Source organism: Heloderma suspectum, chromosome 2 (assembly GCF_057233095.1).
Source record: "Heloderma suspectum isolate Gila_16-S chromosome 2, 16-S_ref, whole genome shotgun sequence".
Taxonomy (NCBI): domain Eukaryota; kingdom Metazoa; phylum Chordata; class Lepidosauria; order Squamata; family Helodermatidae; genus Heloderma; species Heloderma suspectum.
The window spans coordinates 200,279,901-200,302,186 of NC_139459.1; the positions used below are offsets into that span (position 1 = coordinate 200,279,901).

General features: G+C 45.1%; 1 protein-coding gene across 1 annotated transcript in view; it reads right to left on the bottom strand.

The window, feature by feature from the left end:
• Positions 1-21,753, bottom strand: part of CRLF3 (cytokine receptor like factor 3) — a 33,098-nt gene extending 11,345 nt beyond the window's left edge. Inside the window, exons 1-6 of the mRNA XM_084837253.1 lie at positions 21,541-21,753; positions 11,403-11,610; positions 5,811-5,898; positions 4,491-4,668; positions 2,502-2,724; positions 1,401-1,533 (exon numbers count right to left, since the gene is read on the bottom strand). Of these exons, the coding sequence (XP_084693379.1) occupies positions 1,401-1,533; positions 2,502-2,724; positions 4,491-4,668; positions 5,811-5,898; positions 11,403-11,610; positions 21,541-21,657 (947 nt within the window). The 5' untranslated portion in view covers positions 21,658-21,753. The remainder of the gene's footprint in view (positions 1-1,400; positions 1,534-2,501; positions 2,725-4,490; positions 4,669-5,810; positions 5,899-11,402; positions 11,611-21,540) is intronic.
• Positions 21,754-22,286: the final 533 nt, after the last annotated feature.

Here is a 22,286-nt window from a genome sequence, read left to right on the forward strand (position 1 = left end):
GGGGGAGAAAAACCTTTGGGCTGCCTCCAGCATCATGTGAGTAGACTGACGCTTGCACAGTGGGATTTCCCTTGCCTCCCCTCCGGCCTGCACCCACGATATGCCCCCTGCCCAGTTCTGCTCCAAAGGGTCCCCAATCCTGCAGAGCATGTCTTGGGAGCACAGGGGGTAGAGGGAATCCGTTCCACCGATGGTGTCCATTCCGCTGGAGGATGTCACCATTTCAGCCTCTGCAGCACATACAGGGCATCTATAACTGACATTCATAGCAAGGCTATGATGACAAACAGAAAAGCGTCTCATGCCTATACCGGACTCCCAATTTTCAGTTTTAAGAAACCACGTCAGCACCCCATCTCTTTCCCTGTGAGCCCCCATGCTGCCTCTCTCCCCTTCCTTTTGACCGATATCCCTCCCTCTCCACCGGCCACAAAGAAAAATCTAATTAAAATTGCAGTCTAATAAAAACAAAACCCAAAGTCAATTTAATGACTGGCAAAAGTCAGGAAAATAAAAATAAATCACAGCTGGGATCCAAAGCACTGTTTAGACTCATGCAAGGCATTTGCGCTAATCCCAGTGGAATTCTTGACTCTTTCTTTGATCAGCAACCAAGCTCTGTCGCAAACAGCCCTCTTGAAACAGCCCTCTGTTTCAAAAGCAGTTGCCAAGCACCATTTGGGGCAGCTGTTAAGAGGGTCCAAAGGCCATTTGGACTGAAATAACTAGTTTCACGATGTTCTGAATCCCACCTACTATATTTATCGTTTATTTTGATCAAAGTATTATGGAGGTGTTTTTTCATTTGTTTTTTAAGAGGTGAAATTCAGAACTCCTGATTGCAGAGCTCCAGATTTGGGGGCGGGGGGGGGGGGCTTGGGTCAGATGTCCTCAGTAGATGCCCTTCCCTGAGTAAGCCTATCTCCTTGTCACCATCACCACTGCCCATTTGCTTGCCTTCCAATCCATACCATTGCCCAGAAGGAGAGGGCAAGACACGTGGAGTCTGCCATCTCGTTGCTCTTGTCACTGCTCGCACAACTGAAGAGGGCAGGTGAGCAGGCAGCAACAGTAAGGAGAATCGGGGCCAGGAGACATGGGGAGTTAGTATTGGGGCCCCTCTGCTGGGGTGTGGGCCTCAGCAGATGCTCGGTGATCCTCAAGGCTGGCTGTACAGTGAAATATGGTTGCATCAGTTTTGTATGGATTGGGGTGAAAAAATAAAGGGATGGTTAGAGTTCACACACAGACAGTGGGAAGTATGAGCCACCGAGTCAGCACTTCAGCCAGGTAGAATGTACTTACATTAGCTGTGACCTGAGGCAGAGAGATATCGGTTCATGAAATTCTGCTTGGAAAAACACGACAAGCTACGTGATCTATCATGCGGCATTACTTACCGAAATGTCAATGTCTGACCACAATTGTAGGTCGGAGCCTTGGAATACAGCACTCCACCTCCTTGCGAATCGTTTCGAAGCGCTATGTTTCTTCGGCTGCTTAGGCTGTAGCCCTCAAAGCCAGCTGTCCATTCTAACAAAGCAAGTGCAAATAGTGACCCAAACCCACAGATATCCATCATCCAGATATGAGGAAAGGCTATAAAATGCTACCCAGGATTCCCAGGTTGTTGGCACCACTGGCTTACCCCCTGGGAAAATATGTGCTGCAACTCTCTTTTTTTTGGGGGGGGGGGTATATTTGCCTGCACTTCAGTAATGTTAAAGAAACAATAATGATCTGATCCTAAACGAACTCACAGCCTGATCCAAAGTTGTTTACTCAAAAGTAAGTCCTTCTGGGATCAATGAGACTTACACCTTCATAAGCATGCTCAGGATTACAGCCTTACTTGAAACCAACGTAATTTATTTCAAACATGTGCCTCTACGGTTGAGAAGACAACAAGATTCAGTTAAAGCGCTGTTCTTCACCACAAGGCCCGAGGGCTGCTGGTGGCTCCCGGTCACCTGAAGTGGGGCTCTCCACCCCACCCCCCGCCTCTCTGTGTGTGCAGTAGTTGCTCACATTCAGCAGGGGCTCTCTAACTTTGTCTTGTAGTTTGCTTTAGTGGAGGCCCAGCTGCTATGACCTGTGCTACGGGAGGAGGCTTTGGGGGTGGTGAGTCAGGAGCCCAGCCAATTAGCTGTGGTGGGGGAGGAGCCCAGAGGCAAAGAGCAACATGACTGGCTAGCTGCAATGATGCAATGCACAGGCCCCCAAGTGGCAATACCTGGAGCCAAAGTGGCTCCTGCCTGAAAAATAGTGAAGATTACTGAATTAAAATTAAATGATCTGGAGCAAAAGCACAAAAAAAAATAATAGATGAATTATTTGTGGGGGCAAGGAAAAGAAATAGGAGGGGGTAATTGAAGAAAATATTATGGGAAAGGGTCTGTTGGAGTGTTTGTTTGATATCATGCTATCTAGTATCTATCTTGCTATTGCATAAAATACGAGATTATGATGATGAGAATAATAACAGTAATAAATAATAATACCGTGAGGCACTAATGTGGAACGGCCAATTTGAGAAACGCTCCATGGACTCCATTCCTGACGGCCATCTCCTCGTGCACACACCCTGAACTGGTAATCGACATTGGGATCAATATGTAATACTATGAATTCTGTGTCTGAGCCGACATACACATCTTCAAAGTGACTGGCAGTACTCTTGCGAGACTGAAGCCTATAGTCTTGTGGTATGAAGTCCTCGTCAACCTAAACAAGAGTAATTTGGTCAATTAACACAACACCTTTAATGTTCCTTCACTAGACCATCTCACTAGCTCTCTGAACTGCACCTGGTCAAGGCCATAGTGCGAAGCAGTCGTACATATCCTTACAGGCTGAGGTAAACACTGGTTGGGGTAGTCCTTAGGGCAGCAGGAGAAATCTCTTCCAAGGACCTCTTGCCACAATGATGACAGAACAACAATCTCAGTATTGACTGTATTCTGCAGGGTGGGGGGCGGGGGGCAGTGGCTGAATTTAATGCCTAGGAAAAAGCTCGGAATAAATAGTGGAAACAGGTAACTATCATGCAAAATGTGTTTGCAAAGAGTACTCAATTTACACACTTTGTTCTGAACCTGCTATGCTGTTTCAGAAGGAAAAGTGGGGGAGAAGTGACAGGCACCAGTCACATGCAATAAGAAGTCACAAAGAAGAGAAAACATAATCCTACAGGGCACAAAAGGACTCCCCTGAACACTGTAGCATGGCCGGCTGGGGAACGCTGGGAGCTGCAGGACTTTTTTCTGTCTAAACATGCATAGGATTATGCCCTGAATGTGCATACAGGGTTAGAGGCAAGGACCATCTCCTAGGATCCGTTTCATTGTGTGCCAGATGTCAGACAGACCACTGGGTTAATGACAATTTAATAAGGATGCCATCTCAAAGTAGATATTAATAAGCCATATAACCATGGGATTAATAACTGCTGCTTGTATTATACACTCATGGGAGAGCCTTTAATTGAACGAGAAGCTTCCTGGCTTTCTTTCCCAGAGATTCTGTATTTTCAAGTGCAGAATAATTTAGGTCAAGGATACACAGAGAGAGGGAAGGGAGGGATGTTTTCAGTACTCCCTTTCTCCGTTTTTGGGTGCGGACGCAGCATATTTTCAGTTTGCTGAGAACTGCAAGATGCCTACAGAAAATGTTCAAAACAGGCCAAGCCAAAGCAGATGTTTACACACATGGAACATCCCCCACACACAGATGCAGCACCCAAAGCAACCCCAGAAGCTGGAGCAACTGCAAGTTGTTGTGCATTAGAATAAAAAAAACAAAACCGCCCCAGATAAAAGCGACTTTGGTGGCAATCCTATCCACACTTACCTCAGAATAAGAACCACTGAACACAGTGGGACTTACTTCTGAGTAAACATTTACAGGACTGTTTTGTTAAGCAGCAATCCTATGACCCCTGGAAGGGGACTTCTCCCAGGGGCCATAGGATACAGTGGAACTCCTTCTCCACCTAGGGAATAGGAGTTCTGTAGGCGATGAAGGGGTCCACCCTTGGAAGCCTCCACTACGTGGCAATGGCAGGAAGGGTTGCTGATGCTGCTCCTCCACCATCAGGAATCAGACAGTGGAAAGGGCAAAAAGGAAGCTGGGGGCATGCCAGGTGTGCACTGGGGGGCTCTGATGCATAGGATCTAAAGCCCTCCCATACCCACAACATGCCGCCAGAATGGGGTGAACTACACCAGCCATGGAGCTGGTTTACTTTATTTCCCTCCCATCAGAAGAAATGGGAGGGAAAAGTTATAAACACAAGAGGCGAAAAGCAGACAAAGAAGAGAAACCCTCTTCCACCCTTCTGCTCTATCAAAGTAAGCCCAGTAGGGCGTAGGAAACGGAGGTTCAGCCACTACAGATTCGTTCCCCTGCCCTGCCCGCCTCCAATCACTCTGTTACGGACGAATCAAGAAGTGCAGATGCTCAAGTGACCTTGAAAACACTCTTTTGCCCACCTTACACCATCGCACTAGGATGCCCCCAGGCTTCTCTACCAGTTCTTCTATCTGTACTGGTGGTTGAGATGCCACAGTTCCATGGTTGAAGATCTGACTTTTCACTATTGTAAGGAGAGAATCATCCAACTGGGCAGATAAAGACGGCACATCAACCAACGACGGCACTTCTGGCAAACTAAAGGGAGAAAATACTAGTAGTATGAGCTGATAAGCCACTCATTTCATCCTCTGAAAAGGCAACAAGAGTTTGGAGCCCTTGGGTTGCTTCCAGACAAAGCTTTTATTGGGCAAACATTCTGCCTTGTTTATGGAATGTTACCAGTGTGTGTGCATGGCGGTGGGGGTGTCCAGACACTGTCATCTTCCATCTGTAACTCTCCCAGGTTTTCCCAGTGCTTCTTTCATATTTTTTCTTACCAGAAAAAGTCCATTAAGGAGGAAAAGCAGAATAGCTGCACAATGCCTTTGGTTAGTAGTGCTAGGAGCCCTTTTTCTGAAAGCACCCTTGATTTGTTTAGAGACAGGATTACAAAAGAGTATATATTCAATTATTCCCCCAGCCTCCCCAACTCATCACTTAGTACTTGAAGAGCTTGGTCATAAAGAAAAGAATGTCAAAGGAATTCCAAGCTTCAGATGTCAGAAAAACTCTTACAGTGCAAACCTACACATATCTACTCAGAAGTAAGTCCCACTGAGTCCAATGGGGCTAACTCCCATGAACGTGGGCATAGGATTGAAGCCTTAGTAGCTAAAGCTTAGCCTAACTGAGTTACCTGTTACTCAGTTTCAGTTCTTCTGAGATCAAAGCTTTTCAGTTTATCTCTAATGATAAATCAGACTGTACTTTAACTGGAACCATCGGAAGGTTAAATACCGCTATAAATACCAGTCCTGCTGGTTCATGTAGGATCAGGCCAAGAAAGTCTAAATTGTGCCTTCAAAATAAGAGCTCTTCCACATTCAGATCAAGTGTCCTAAGTGGAAGAATGGGACTGTAAACCAGGGGCGGGCAACATGTTGCTTGCAGAATGCGTGCGCATGGGGGGGGGGGGGCTTTTTTTTTAACAAAAGAAACTGGCACCCGTAGCACTACGGAGGACCAAAAATGTAAATATTTGGTGCTCTGTACTGGTACTGACACCATTTCAACTTAAAAAACAACAGTGCCCATAGGGGGTGGGTGTGCATGGCCCACAGGGAACAAAAATGGCCCCAGGCTTCCTGCAGGTGCCCACCCCTGCTCTAAACCAACCCTGAGACACATCAATCACTCACTGCAGTATCAAACGTCCAATGCCAGTTCATGCCTCTTACCTGTCCAGCTGAATATGCAAAGCCTTCTTGGTAAAACTGCAAAGCTTATCATTGTCCTCCCACGTAACTCCATGGATTACACTTTCTCCTGGAATCAAATAGTATAAGAAAGTTTCCTATTGAGAAGAAATAAGCTTCCTTCATGACACAGGAAAAGGTAACCTGACCTGGAGACATTCACTGATGCTTTAGAGACATTTATATGAAATGCATAGTTGCTGGTAGGTGATCAGGTGGACCCAGCATAAATCACTCACCATTAGTTGACTTGTGAAATGCAAATATAAAACAAGTCTTGACTAAGACAACCATTACTGGCAGCTGTCTCTAGGTCTTGTTGCAAGCTTGCCTCAGGAGCAGAGGCCAGTAAATAAAGTTAGCAAAGCTACTAACTGGTGGAGCCTGAGCGTAGTTAAGATGTAGAGCCCCTCACAGCCCACAGAACCCACATCTATACTGCTCTCTACAGTGCTTGAAATAGCTGGAGAAGAGGAGAGAGAACACATCAGTATCTTTTCATGTCCCCTGCCTTCCATTTTGGTGTTGTCACTGCCTGCCATATTTGAATTTTTTTCTCCAAAACAGAAGTGTAGTTTTGGAAAGCCAGGCAGATGCTACCTCCTTGAGTCCATCCACATCTCGCACAATCTCCCTGTCTGACCTATCATACTTAGGAACTGGCAACTGTAGGCACATGTGTCAAACACTTTTCAGCATCCTTTATTACTTTCTTCCGTCTTCCTCCACAGTTTTCAAAACAATTTGTAAGGACTGAAGAGAGGGAAGAGACACAGGGCTGGTTTGGATGCTATCTCAGCTTAATAAGCCAAATTATGAACAAGTCTTTTCTGTGTGCATACAGCCCCTTTACTCCTCCCTTTGCATGAACTGCAGTTAAATCAGGAAGCCTCTAATGAACCACTGTTTCCCACTTCATCCAAGGTGGGAAACTACAGTTACCGGCTTCAGAACAAGCCATGATATTAAACCAACTCCATATCAAAGGTTTAGTATCCTGACTTGTTCCAAAGCTTGGAACCATAATTTTCTGGTTTGAATGAAATGGGAAATTATGGCTAATTGAAAGCGTCCTGGTTTGTCTGCTCAGGATGCATGCACAAGCAAAAGGCTTGTTCATATTATTAAGTTGAGGTACGATTGTCCTTCTCCAGTCAGAGACTGGAGAACACAAGCAAGTGATGGAAAATCTCACTTGTTCTTCTGCTGTATTCCTGTCTCTTTTCCTTTTAACTTTTTATGACACTTGAGATGCAAGGTTTCCCCACCCCAAATAGGTTCCTCTAATGAGGAGCCAAAGCTGATCCTGAGTGAGTAGTAAAGCTCATTATGGTCTTATCTGAAAGGATCACGTTCTACAATGAAGTGTGTGCATGTGTGTGTGGGGGGAGAATCTGGCCTAATGGGATCATGTTTTTCACAGAAAACGGAATTAAAACAACAGTGGGTAAAAAAAAAGCATTTTGCAAAAAGCTAGCTCAAAACTCCCCTTCATGGATCACTGCCTTGTTGTGGCGAAGGGGCTTGCGTAACTCAGTGAAGCCATAAGCTATGCCGTGCAGGGCCACCCAAGACGGACAGGTCATGGCAGAGAGTTCTGACAAAATGTGGTCCACTGGAGAAGGAAATGGCAACCCACTCCAGTATTCTTGCCAAGAAAACCCCATGGAACGTATCACAAGGCTAAAAGAGATGACGCCGGAAGATGAGCCCCTCAGGTCGGAAGGTGTCCAATATGCTACTGGGGAAGAGCAGAGGGTATTTCCAAGTAGCGCCAAAAAGAGTGAAGCGGCTGGGCCAAAGCCGAAAGGACACTCAGCTGTGGATGTGTCTGGCGGTGAAAAGAAAATCCGATGCTGTAAAGAACAATATTGTTTAGGAACCTGGAATGTCAGATCAATGAATCAAGGTAAGCTGGAGGTGGTCAAACATGAGATGGCAAGATTGAACATCGACATCTTGGGAATCAGCAAACTAAAATGGACAGGCATGGGCGAATTTAATTCAGGTGACCATCATATCTACTATTGTGGGCAAGAATCCCTTAGAAGAAATGGAGTAGCACTCATAGTCAACAAAAGGGTGGGAAAAGCAGTACTGGGGTACAATCTTAAAAATGATAGAATGATCTCAGTACGAATCCAAGGCAAACCATTCAACATCACAGTAATTCAAGTCTATGCCCCAACCACTGAGGCCGAAGAAGCTGAGGTTGATCGGTTCTATGAAGACCTACAACACCTTCTAGAACGAACACCAAAAAAAGATGTCCTCTTCATCATAGGGGATTGGAATGCTAAAGTAGGAAGTCAAGAAATCACCGGGATAACAGGCAGGCATGGCCTTGGTGTACAAAATGAAGCAAGACAAAAGCTAATAGAGTTTTGCCAAGAGAACATGCTGATCATAGCAAACACTCTTTTCCAACAGCACAAGAGGCGACTCTACACATGGACGTCACCAGATGGTCAATATCGAAATCAGATTGATTATGTCCTTTGCAGCCAAAGATGGAGAAGCTCCATACAGTCAGTAAAAACAAGACCTGGAGCTGACTGTGGCTCAGATGATGAGCTGCTTCTTGCAAAATTTCGGCTTAAATTGAAGAACGTCGGGAAAACCACTAAACCGTTCAGGTATGACCTAAATCATATCCCTGATGAATATACAGTGGAGGGGAGGAATAGATTTCAGGGATTAGACCTGATAGACAGAGTGCCTGAGGAACTATGGACGGAGGTCCATAACATTGTTCAGGAAGCAGCAACGAAATCCATCCCAAAGAAAAAGAAATGCAAGAAAGCAAAGTGGCTGTCTGATGAGGCTTTACAAGTAGCTCACGAAAGAAGGGAAGCGAAAAGCAAGGGAGAAAGGGGAAGATATACCCAACTGAATGCAGAGTTCCAGAGAATAGCAAGGAGAGACAAGAAGGCCTTCTTAAATGAACAATGCAAAGAAATTGAGGAAAACAACAGAATGGGAAAGACTAGAGATCTCTTCAAGAAAATCGGAGATCTCAAGGGAACGTTTTGTGCAAAGACGGGCATGATCAAGGACAAAGAAGGCAGGGACCTAACAGAAGCAGATGAGATTAAGAAGAGGTGGCAAGAATACACAGAAGAACTATACAGGAAAGATCTGAATGTCCCTGATAGCCATAATAGTGCGGTCACTGAACTTGAGCCGGACATCCTCGAGAGTGAAGTCAAGTGGGCCTTAGGAAGCATTAGTAACAACAAAGCTAGCGGAGATGACAGTATTCCAGCCGAGCTATTTAAAATCCTAAAAGATGATGCTGTTAAAGTGCTGCATTCAATATGCCAACAAATCTGGAACACTCAACAGTGGCCACAAGACTGGAAAAGGTCAGTTTACATTCCAATTCCAAAGAAGGGCAACGCCAAAGAGTGTTCAAACTACCGCACAATTGCGCTCATTTCACATGCCAGCAAGGTGATGCTCAAAATCCTACAAGCTAGGCTTCAGCAGTATGCGAACCGAGAACTACCGGAAGTACAAGCTGGGTTTCGAAGAGGCAGAGGAACTAGAGATCAAATCGCCAACATTCGCTGCATCATGGAGAAAGCAAGAGAATTCCAGAAAAACATCTATTTCTGCTTCATTGACTACGCTAAAGCCTTTGATTGTGTGGATCACAACAAACTGTGGCAAATTCTTAAAGTGATGGGAGTACCAGACCACCTTACCTGTCTCCTGAGAAACCTGTACGAGGATCAAGAAGCAACAGTAAGAACCAGACATGGAACAACCGATTGGTTCAAAATTGGGTAAGGAGTACGACAAGGCTGCATATTGTCACCCTGCTTATTTAACTTATATGCAGAGTACATCATGAGAAATGCCGGGTTGGATGAATCAGAGGTCGGAATTAAGATTGCTGGGAGAATTATCAACAACCTCCGATATGCAGACGATACCACCCTAATGGCAGAAAGCGAAGAGGATCTCAAGAGCCTCTTGTTGAGGGTGAAAGAGGAGAGTGCAAAAGCTGGTTTGAAACTCAACATTAAAAAAACGAAGATCATGGCATCTGGCCCGATCACTTCCTGGCATATAGAAGGGGAAGAAATGGAAGCAGTGACAGATTTTACTTTCTTGGGCTCCAAGATCACCGCAGACGGTGACTGTAGCCATGAAATTAAAAGACGCTTGCTCCTTGGGAGGAAAGCTATGGCAAACCTAGACAGCATAGTAAGAAGCAGAGACATCACCTTGCCGACAAAGGTCCGTCTAATCAAAGCGATGGTTTTCCCAGTAGTAACGTATGGCTGTGAGAGCTGGACTATAAGGAAGGCTGAGCGCCGAAGAATTGATGCTTTCGAACTGTGGTGCTGGAGAAGACTCTTACGAGTCCCCTGGACTGCAAGGAGGTCAAATCAGTCCATCCTAAAGGAAATCAACCCTGAGGGCTCATTGGAAGGACAGATAATGAAGCTGAAGCTCCAATATTTTGGCCACCTAATGCGAAGAGAAAACTCCCTGGAAAAGACCCTGATGCTGGGAAAGACTGAAGGCAAAAGGAGAAGGGGACGGCAGAGGATGAGATGGCTAGATAGCATCACGGATGCAATGAATATGAACTTGAGCACGCTCCGGGAGAGAGCGCAGGACAGGAAGGCCTGGCGTGCTATGGTCCATGGGGTCACGAAGAGTCGGACACGACTGAACGACTGAACAACAACAACAAAGCTCAAAACTCTATACAGTTTGATTCCACTGGGGACAGGAGATAGACAACTATAATGAAGGCCTATCCTAAGACAAGGAAGTGGAGAGGTCACTGCTTTGTGGAAGGGCAAACATTTTGGCTGCTGCTGCAGTCCTAAATAACTCCAGTTAAAGCATTGCAGTTATATCAGATAAGGTGGCTAAGAGCAAAACTACACACTGCAGAAGACACAAGGCTGCTGCGGACTGGCATCTTTACAGTAACGTTGTTAAATAAATGTGTGACAGCCTCAGCGTACTTGGCATTTCCTTGCCTCACTTCACTGCCTGCTGCTTGAGGTGGGGGTGGGCAGGCAGGGAAATGCTAAAAGGGGTGACATCAGGTTATCAGGCATGTTCAACTAACTGTTACTGTGGTGATGTGGGAAGAGATGTGGGGCAGCGGCAAGCAGCCACACATCTCCCTGGAAAGCTGCTGACAGAGTTGGTAGCACTGGGGTAGATCTTCCACCATTGGCCAGGCTACGTTTATTGCAGCTCCTGATAACTGTGTACATGCACAGGAAAAACAATTCCATAGATATGCTCTAACCCTCATCTGGGGATTAAAATGTCCCCAAAGTCTGAATTCTTGACCTGACAGTAACTGTGCTCCACCCCCATGCATCTAGAGGAATGACCCTAAGCTTATCTCATGGGTACTATAAATGAATAACAGTTATTACTTGGAAAGATTCACACATACCCCTCATGTACTGGAAGCATGGGTATGTGCAGGGGTGTGTGTCTTCAATCGAGGGGAAGGGGTAGCTAGTGCAGCCCCTTCATGAATGCTTTCAGTTCAGGGGGATGTTGTGTGAATGTGTTCTTAAGAGAGTCTCCTACCTTCCCGGACGAGTTCATCAGCCGTACCGACTCCATGTTCTATCAGCTTCCGGCACTCATCCAACGGTTTGATGCTTTCCTGTTCTATGGCATCCACTTCCTGCAGCAAGGTCGCCAGCCGCTCATCTAGCAGCTTCCTTAAGGTCCCTTTTAAATCACTAAAATGCTGCTCAAGTACATCCCTCGTCAGTGCAGCACTGTCTTTGATCTGAATGGAGACAAAAGACATTATAAATGAAGCCGTGGGGTGGGGGTGGGGCAAAACTAAACAGGTTCCTACCATTCAGAATTGGGATGTCCATATTTGCTGGTAGGAAGCCATATCAGCATTCACAAACTGTACCCAAGTACAGTCAGCTTAATTACATTACCCCCCAAAAGGGGCACAGCAGAGATTAATCAGCTTCGCCATTTTGCTCTGTGATGCAAACGGGGCATATTAAAACAAATAGCCCCCCCAAACAAAAAACCCACAACCTGGTAGAACAGGGGTGGACAACCTGTGGATGTTTTGGCCTACAACTCCCATCAACCGTAGTCAGCATAGCCAATGGTGAAGGGTCATGGGAGTTGCAGGCCAAAACATCTGGAGGACCACAAGTTGCCAAGTCCTGCAGTAGATCTTGCACAGGATTTCTTGATGGATTATCAAAAAAGGCTGCCATTTGTTAGTTCCTAAAACTGCCCTACCACATTTAGAACACAAACCTTCACATGTTTACTCAGAAGAAAGTCCCTTTGAAATCCAGGTAAATTATACCTAGGATTGCAGTCTCCCTCGAGGATTTCCTTTGCAGCTTGCAGAAGTTACTAATGATGACCTTGGGTTATGGATTAAGTCATGCAACATATCTCAAAACCATTTAACACAACGAACAGAATTGTAGTAAACCTGCATATATCTTCAGCTAATTTTGTCAGATAGCTAAAATTATGTAACAGTAAAATCTGTATCCCCAAGTCTGAGGAGCAAAGTCCACAATATAAATCACCCTCTCCAAAAGCTGCTGTGGTAAGGAGACATATTTTGTCCCAGACAGCTAACAGCAGCTTAATGGGGGAGGGGGGCTTGTTTGGGGAAATGACATGTGAAAGGAGGACATCCCGCTCCCCCATCACCCCAATCAACTTTGGTGCTCCCTGCACCTGCCTCAGTTTAACAAAAAGAAGCTGGAAGATCTGATTCATGGATCTCCCACATCACCTGTGACTTGGTACCTTGTCACTTGGCATCACACATCAAAAGGGTCTTGAAATTGGCACAAGTTTCAGTGGTCTGCACAGTGGCAGCGAAGCAGAAATCACTATAGCAGAATTTGGTGGTGGGTTTCTCCCCACCACCCCAAATTCTAAACATTTCTCATTAACAGAATAAAGCATGATCCAGCCAACATGATCAAAGAGCAAACCTTAAGGGCTGTGCAGCCAGTTTCTGCACAACAACTAGGGGAAAAAGGAATGATTGGGCACAAGGCATTCTCATCCATTCCACATGGAATGTTGCCCCCATTCTCATTTCCTCCATAACTCTCCCCTCCATTATTCCAATCCAAAGAAAGAGAAGACAACAATGCAAATTAAGAAATGCCCATAAACATATGACTAATTTATTCCAAGAAGAACATTAGGATAAAATAAATAATAATTTCTGGACAGGTATTTCAACAGTCATCATCACTGTCAACGTTGCCAAAAGAATTTTTTAAATGTTGTTCACACAATGCCTTCCAGGGAGAATTCTCACCCTTGGCATCTCAGGCTCTTCTTGCACATCCCTTCCTCTTTGGTAGACCGAAAGTACAGGTTTTGAACCACATTTATTTGAAGGTGAGTCAACTCAGATCACTTGTTACTTTCTCCCTACCATGAGGGAGAGTGGTTTGCCCATGTAGACAAGACTCGAAGGGGGTTTAGACTACTTGCGTACTGAAAGTATATCACCAATACATTTAATTTGGTTTGAAGATTACTGAGAAGGAGGGGGAAATCAATCCTGAATGAGCCAGATGGAAAAGTAAAAAAAGTCCCTCATACAGAAAGGCTGCAGAGACCTTAGCCGGATGTAACTTCTGGATCTTCAGAAGTACTGACAAACAACACAGGATGCTGCATTACGGTTATGTAAAGCTGACTTCCGCTTTAAGTCTCATTGTACTCCCCATTCAGTTAAGACTTTTCTTCACTTGTTATTTCAGTACTTCAGAAAAAAGGAAGTGTATGGCTATATACATGAAACAGAGGTGGCAGGAAAGCAGTAGAGAATAACTTTTTTTTCAAATCTTTTAGGCCGCTTGCAGCTCAGTCCTCTGGTCTACTGTGCAAGGCAAAAAGAACACAAGTCACAGCCTTTCCCGACATGGTACCCTCCAGAGCTGCTGGATCACAATTCCCATCATCCCCACCCACCATGCTCAGGCAGGCTGGGTGATGGCAGTTGTAGTCCAACACATTGAGAGGGCATCAGGCTGGGGAAGGGTGACATAGGACCAGATGCAAGGACTCTTCTTTACAGGAATGCAACTCATTGTATTGTACTGGGTAAATACAGCATCAGTGCAAGAAAAGCTGCATCAACATGGCTTGCTGAAGACAGCGCAACTGCACCAGTGCTGCCACTGCACAGTAAAAGGCCTTTTTTCTTTTGTATTTATTTGTAATTTTTATATACCCTGTCCTTCGTCAACCATTTGCAATGATTAAAAATAATTAAAACTATATACGCATAAAAAACAATACACTACAAAAATAAAATTAGCAAAGGCAGTGGATATAACTGTAGTTAAAATGCCTGGGCAAAAAAAAGAGGGGTGGTGGTTGCCTGGCATCTGAAAGTTAAGAATGTTAGTGCTGGGCAAGCCGCCTTGGAGAGGACATCCTACGACTAGGGTGCCACCACTAAAAAGCCCTCACTCTGGTTGCCACCAATCTGTTTTACAACAGAGGGGCACTCAGAAGCAGAAGACCTTAGAGGTGGATAAAGGAGCAGGCACTTGCATGAATGACTCAGTTACAGTTAAATGGGTATGATTCTGTCAGTAGGGTCAGGGAACCTTCTTGCATTTGTGCAATACTACTCTCAGGAAACACAAGGATCCCTTAAATTACATGAACACTAAGTACCAAGGCCCATTATCCAAACGGCAGACAGGATACTGCTTAAGGATACTGGGTTCCTTAAGGAGGGAAAAAGGCGGGATATAAATGTAATTAATAAATCGACTGACTTGCAGCGCTTGGATAGATATGCTCGTGCAAGTCCATGTGTTAACAGAATCTGAACACTAAAGATACTCCTGCATACATATGCATAGGAAACACTGCCCAACACCAAGTCAGACCATTGGTCCAACTAGCTCAGCATCGTTCACAGTGACTGGCAGCAGCTCTGCAGGGTTTCAGACAGGGAAGTTTCCCAGCTCTGTCTGAACGTGCATGGAAAGGATGTTCTCTGCCACTCAGCTGTGAGTAGAAATGATTAGTCTTGAGTAATGTTCTATGTGCTCATTGCATCCTCAATAATGATACTTACTGTATTAAAGCAGTATAATTGGGACACAGCTGGTGTGGGGAGAGTTCTCGTTTAGGTCATTGTGTATGACACTAAGTCTTTTCAAGAGCTATATTTCTGCTGTTAAGTCTGTTGTCCTAGGATTCCTAGATTATCTGGGTAACGTAAGGTATCATCATGTATTCATCCTTTCAGTTTCTATCCCACCTTTCTACCCGTGGGGCGAACAGTCATCATAAATAAATACATATGTGTTTATTTGTTACATTTATAGTCCACTTTTCCTCCAAGGAGTCCAAGGCGGTTTACATGATCCTCCTCTCCATTTTATCCGCACAACAACCCCGTGACGTAGCTTAGGCTGAGAGTCGGTGACTGGTCCAAACACTCAAACAGTGGCTGAGTGGGGACTAGAACCTGGGTCTCCCAAGTCCCAGTCCAACACTCTAAAATATATAAATAGAAGAAATCAATCATGTTACCACTTCTGCTGTAGTCTGATGTACAGTCCAGACGCAGGCCTACCACTTCAGAGGAGAACCAGGCCTTGGCCGCTTATGGTGGTTGTTAATGCCTCAGGCCTGGCTGAGACAACTCTCTCTCTTCTGACACTCAGATGCACATAAGCATCCATGGCATTATGACAAAATATGGCAGCCAGAATGAGATGCATGCAGCTGCTGTTTCTAGTGGAAAGAGGATGGCCTCGAAATGGGGGTGAGGGATGGTAGGCCTAGTTTACAAGTAAACACTGGCTTAAGAGGTCGATTGTAGAGCAAGGAGGTATTAGGAAGGATGCAGAAAAATACTTCCATTGCAACACAAGCTGGGCCCACAAAGGATACCCTGAGAGGACAACTGAGCACCTCATAGTCCAGAAGACAAACTGGAAAGGTGAGATTTGCCACCCAACATGGCCCAACGTCACTCGAAGCACACTCCTGCAAATGTCTACTCAGAAGTAAGTGAATTTAATGGAGCTTGCACCCAGGTAAGTGGACATAGGCTTGCAGTCTTAGTGGACTCCATCCCTGAGTGGAGATTTGAGCCCAGATCTCCCCAGCCCAAGTTCAACTTCCTGACCATTACAGCACATTGGCTCTTAAAAGTTCTTTCAGTTCAAATCTGCATTTGGCCTCAGAGTCACCATGTGGCTTTATCACAGCTTGATCCTCAGTCCATCAAAACTGGAAGTAATGATGCTGATCCACCTGCAGCGGCTTGGATCAATGAGACTGAAAGCACAAATACAAGGCCAAACAGCAAACAGGCTGTAGTGTTGAGCGGCTGCAGTCGAATATTGCCTTTTCAGTTGTAAAGGTAGTGCCATGAAAACAAAAACATATTGGCCGTTGCTACTGGGTGAAAGCGCTGAACAGAGTAACTAAACGGCGATACACAATGGTCATACAAAACAGCAATACAAACAGTGTGGTCTTCGTCTTATCCAATAACATTTCACAGCATTCTCATTACTGCAGGAATGGCAATAGTTCATTACAACTGTTCACCACTGAAACTTGAGGCTCATTATAGATCAGCTTTCCCCAACCTGGTGCCCTCCAGATAAGTTGGTCTACAACTCCCAGCATCCCTGGCAACTGTAGTCCAAGACATCAGGAGGGCACCAGGTTGGGGAAGTCTGTTATAGATAATCAGACTGGTAGATATTTTGAATTTCTAGGTACTACTAGACCTCTGGGGGCACTAGAAAAACACCAAAGTGCATGGACACCTTAAACATGCTATGCAGATGCTTAAAGTTTTGATTATTTTCCCCACCAACTCTTCAAGTCTGGTGCCTGTACATTTGAAACTGGCTATTACTTTTTGTTGTCGTTGCACCTACGATTATTACATCTTTGTGTGACCCTTTGAAAGATTTAAAATTCCTAGGTCCCATCATCAAATTCTTAGCCTCCTGGGTGACCACATATGTGAGAGTTCCCCAGCCTTTCTAAATGCTGCTTCCCAGGATGCTTTGGGACATAGATGAGTGAAGCTAACATAGAGCAGTTCCTGCTTGTAAGTTAACCCTTCCAATGGGGCTTTCAGAAGACACTGAGGAAGTACTTATCTGTGCCCCAAACCAAGTAATATGGAAAATACCACATAAGGCCCCTATACACAAATGGCCACCACACAGAGACCAGTAACATCCAGGGCTTCTCTATACCAACCTAAAATCCTGCATTTAAAATGGGGCTTTCTGCTTCTATTTCAAATACAGGATCACGACTCCCTTTTTCACCCGTTTCCTTTCCCCGCTCCCCTTTCCCCTTCCTTCTCCCTGTATTCCAGTATCTGAGTCTTCCGTTATCTTTCATTGATCTCACTCCTCTTCTTGCCGCTTTTCCTCAGGGAACTCAAGTGGAACTCAACAGGGTAATTTGATAGCTCATTATGTGTGATCTATTTGCAAACGGAACAAAGGCCATTTAGTGCAGCAGATGCCCTGAAGGGTCATGTAAAGAGCCCCCAAATTTCCGTGAAAGAGCCATCACAATCACAGGATAAAAGCCCCAGTTTGGAGCAGCGCAAAGGCAAACAGCATGACAGCCAGTCCGTGCAGTAAGCAATCATACATGATTCACCTGCCATGTGGTGGAATCCCCACACACCTCATGGATATAATTTAAAGTGGCCACTATTGAAATTGTGAGGGATATGAGAACACTTTTCAAGCACCTAAAGGGTAGTCATACAGAAGAGGGCCGCAACCTGTTCTCTATCATCCAAGACTGTAAGACATGAAATAATGGCCTTAAATTACAGAAAGGCAAATTTCAGCTGAACATCAGGAAAAACGTTCTAATGGTCAGAGCGGTCAGACAATGGAACCAACTGCCTAGAGAGGTGGTGGGCTCTCTGTTGCTGGAAGTATGCATGCAGAGACTGAACAGCCCTCTGTTAGGAATGCTTTCAACTGGATTCCTGGGCTGAGCAGGGGCTTGAACTCAATGGCCTAAATGGGCCCTTCCAACTCTATAATTCTACTGGGCAGTCATTGCATGGGAAACAGGCCGAGTCCTCCTATAAACAGAAGGTTTGAAGGCACATGAATCAGCCACCTTGCTGAAGCTAAGCAGGTTTGGGTCTGGTCAGTGCTTGGAGGGGAGACTACCTGGGAACCACATGTAGCCACCTTGAGTTCCATGATGGAAGAAAGGTGGGATATAAATGTAATAAAATAAATAAATAAATACATAAATACATAAATAAATGGGTCTGTGTCATAAAATATCTTATTGCAAAGGGGAGGGGGGAATTAAGACTTGAACTGAATGGACTATCTCCTCACTACATGACTCACCTGTTTCCTAAAAATGGAGGCAGATTTTCTGCCGAGTAGCTTACACCAAGCTTTCCTTCCTTCGTTCTTCCCACACCCACTGAATAATCAGACATGCAAACATGCAGCACATTTCTACAAACCTAGAGACCACACTCCAGTCTAGTCATATCAGGCAAACATAGTCCTGTCCCAGCTAACAGCATCCTCACAGATCCCTGAACACAGAGCCCTCAGCTATTTCTGCTTTTGTCACCATTGTAATCCAGTTCACAAAGGGTGCCAGTGGAGCTGTACGTCACCTAAGCATGCCACAATACTCATACAGATACACCAACCACCCAACACCTCCTAACTTTTCTTCTAAATTAACCAATCCTAGTTTTATTCAATCTTGCCAAATTTTGTAACTCTGAAAGCACACACACACACACACACTTATGGCTTAAGGGTCAAAGCATTTAAATTTTTTTACAGTGATACCCAGTGATCAAATACTCCACTGCGTCCCAAATGCAACGTGTTTTTGAGCTGCTTCCAAGAGAGAGCTGAGCCAGCAGGTTTGGGAAGTCAATAAAAAAGCTTCAGCTATTACATATAAGCAAAGTTCATTGCAGCATAGAAAAATAATTGAGGAAAAGAACTGCAGCATGCTTTCAGACTTCTCTTCTCTTCCCTCCTGCTCCTATGATACAAATATTTACATGTGCCCAGCTCCAGATAACAACTCATTGAAACCAAAGGAAGTATTCACAATAGTAATGTTAATGTATGTGCATACAACACTGGGCAAAACTAAACTCACAGCCAATAAACTAACTATTAGATCAATCTAACACTATCATAGGTCACAAGAAGCATGTGCAGTACAGTTCCCCACACACACAGCCTTTTGGGTTCAGCCATCCTTACCACCACATGCTTTCAGACTCAGTGGAGTTTCAAAAGATGCCTAGCTTGTAGCACAAAGGCAAACTACTCTACAATCCTTTGCACAGCAGTAAACAGTTTCCCAGACCATGGCTTATGATACTGTAAGAATTAGATTTTTCTAAAATTTTGCCCAAGGTTGAAATTAAATGCCAACTTTCCTAGAAGAAAATCCCACTGAAACCAATTAGAGATTTCAGAGTAAATATGCTTGGATTGGGCTGCAGACCACGTAGTGGAGTCCAGACTCATATGGTGGAAGTGCTGGGAATTTCTGATTAGCAGAGACAATGATGTCATCTGCCACCCCACTCAGACTTGCGTGCTCCCTTTGAGTTTAGCTGTAATCCTCAATGGTAGCTACATCGATTTTCCCAGCAACAACATATTGTTATAGATATAGATCAACACAGTTGCTGACATTTTTGGACTCTCCTCTCCCCACGACCCGAGTTCGATCCCAGCAGAAGCTGGGTCTCGGGTAGCCGGCTCAGGTCGACTCAGCCCTCCATCCTTCTGAGGTCGGTAAAATGAGGACCCAGCTTGCTGGGGGAAAGGTAGTCATGACTGGGGAAGGCAATGGCAAACCACCCCGCTACAGTCTGCCATGAAAACGCCAGCGCAAGCGGCGTCCCTCTAAGGGTCAGTAATGACCCGGTGCTTGCACAGGAGGAACCTTTCCTTTCCTTTTCCTGGGGACTGTCATAAGCACCTACACTTCAAATTTACCGCTGCATTTGTGCGCATAAGAGCAGCCTTGCTAGATCAGACCAACGGTCCATCTAGCCCACCATCCTGCTTCCCACAGAAGATCTAACCAGATACTCCTGAGATGCCCACCAGTAGGGTGTGGCCTGTGGCACTTCTGCAACTGGTATTCAGTGGTGTACTGCCTCTGAACACGGATGTCCCATTTAGACATCATGCGTAAGAGCCATTGATATATTTAAACTCCATGAAAGTGTCTAAACCTCTTTTAAAGCCTTCCAAGCCCAAGGCCATTACATCTTGTTGCAGAAAACCCTATAGGTTAATCACATGTTCTGTGAAGTAGTACTTTCTTCCCCCCGTCCTGAATCAACTATCGATCAATTTCCTTGGGTGACCCCCAAGCTCTAGTGTTAGAGAATATATGTATTTCCACTCTCTCAACACCATAATTTTATAGCAGTCAATTATATTTCCACTTATGATTTTTTTTCTGAACTAGGTGCTCCAATCATTTGCTTACTTAACCGCTTAGTTAAACACACTACAATGAGGATTCATGGTCATTGAGATTGCTTTTATAATTGTATTCTATATGCTACTTAACTTCCAGAGTTATTATGTGAATACTGGTTTTAAATTAGTGCAACTGGCTTTGAACTTTTGGAACAGGCTAGGAAACAGATATAACACCATTCACTGAAGCAGCACAGGAGGATTTACATCTCAAGCTGTCCGCATCCATAACAAACTATCTCCTATATGAGTCATGCTTGGAGCTCTCATCTCAGTCACAATGAACAAGACATCCATTTCAAAACAGAAAAACAATTTGAAACAACTATACACAGATGCAGCTATGCTGAGTGCTGCCAACTTCAATGTGGATTGTTTTTCGACAGGAATGGAAAGCGCTCCATTTGTTGTATGTGCATCTGTATGTACGTTTGTTACTTCCCTGAAATGCTCTGTAATCCTCCCTATATTCCTTATTTGTCATCACAACAATCCACTAATAAAGATTAACCAATCTTTATTACATCTCTATTGTAGAGATCGTGAAACTGACCCTGGGCAAATCACTACCACCCTAGGCCACATTGGCTCTTGCCAGCATACAAAAAGTATTTCCTAAACATAAGCATTATTTTTTCTGTGCCTTCTGCTACTAGCTAGTCCCCCCTCTGTCCCTCTCTTTGGACCCCAAATGTTCCAAACAATACTTTCAGGAAGGGTAGCTTCCCTCCTGCTAATGCAACACTTGAAGCAACCACTGTCCAGAGAAGAGAGAGATGTGACACCGGGGAAAGCTTCCTCACTGGAACTTCCATCTGCACAGCGACTGTTATAAGGCACAGAAGCCTGCCAGGAAAAGAACATGGCCATTCTATCGAACGCTCCGCCAAGCTGTCACCAGCAAGCTGCACACTTGGCAATGGTATTTTTACAGCGGCAGGCTGAAGCCAGAGCCGGGATATTCAATCGGAGATAAAATGTCGACGTGGTTGCAAACTGGACAGAGACAGATATAGCAGTACATCACCACCGTGCTTGCCTCTCCTAGCCTCGAAGGGATCGGTGCCCTGCGGAACAGGGTGAATCCCTTACGTTCACCCAGCTATTCCACAGCTGCTCACCCCTGCTATTCCACAGGATGGGATCCCGGGCAGGCACAAGCAGAGTCACGCCCACCCCGTTACCTGCTGGCGGGCCAGGTGCAGCCCCTTCAGGCGCTGCTGCAGCTCCCGGCGATAGGTGCGCGCCGCCTCGATGCTCTCGCGAGCCTCCTGCAACAACGCCTCCGTCTCCAGCTCCATTCCCCCGTCGACAACCAACTGTCGGCCGGCGGCGGGGATGGCAGGCCGCGCCAGACGGACCTACTACTGGCAGCAGCCTCACACCCGGAAGCGAGCAACATCCGGGCATCTAGCCGCGTAAGGGCAGGAAAGGGGTGGAGTCTTTCCTTTTCTTGCCTTTTAAAATGCAGGCGCCCGCAGTTCAATCCTGTTCCCTTTCGCGCTCCGGGAGAGAGCGGAGGGCAGGAAGGCCTGGCGTGCTATGGTCCGTGGGGTCACGAAGAGTCGGACACGACTTAACAACAGCAAGCCTTACTGGTTTCAGTAGACTTACTCCTGAGTAAAATGTGAATAAAACTGCAATCTAAGTTTTTGTAGTAGTTCAGTGATTTTAACGAGTGTCCTTAATCCAGTCAAAAAGAACGCTCTTGTCCTTTTGTTTAAGCTTTTATAAATTCATGCTCTTAGTTTGCTTTTCAACACTAGCCTCGTGATTTGATGAAGCTGTTCTACGATTTCTTTTATTTTTTACTTAAAACTTAAAAGTGTACTCAAGTTCAGCCAGCAGATATCTACGGCCCGATGCTGTGCAAGTTTACTCGGAAAGTAAGCCACCATGTTTTGAGTAAGGATGACTATGAAGCAAGTGC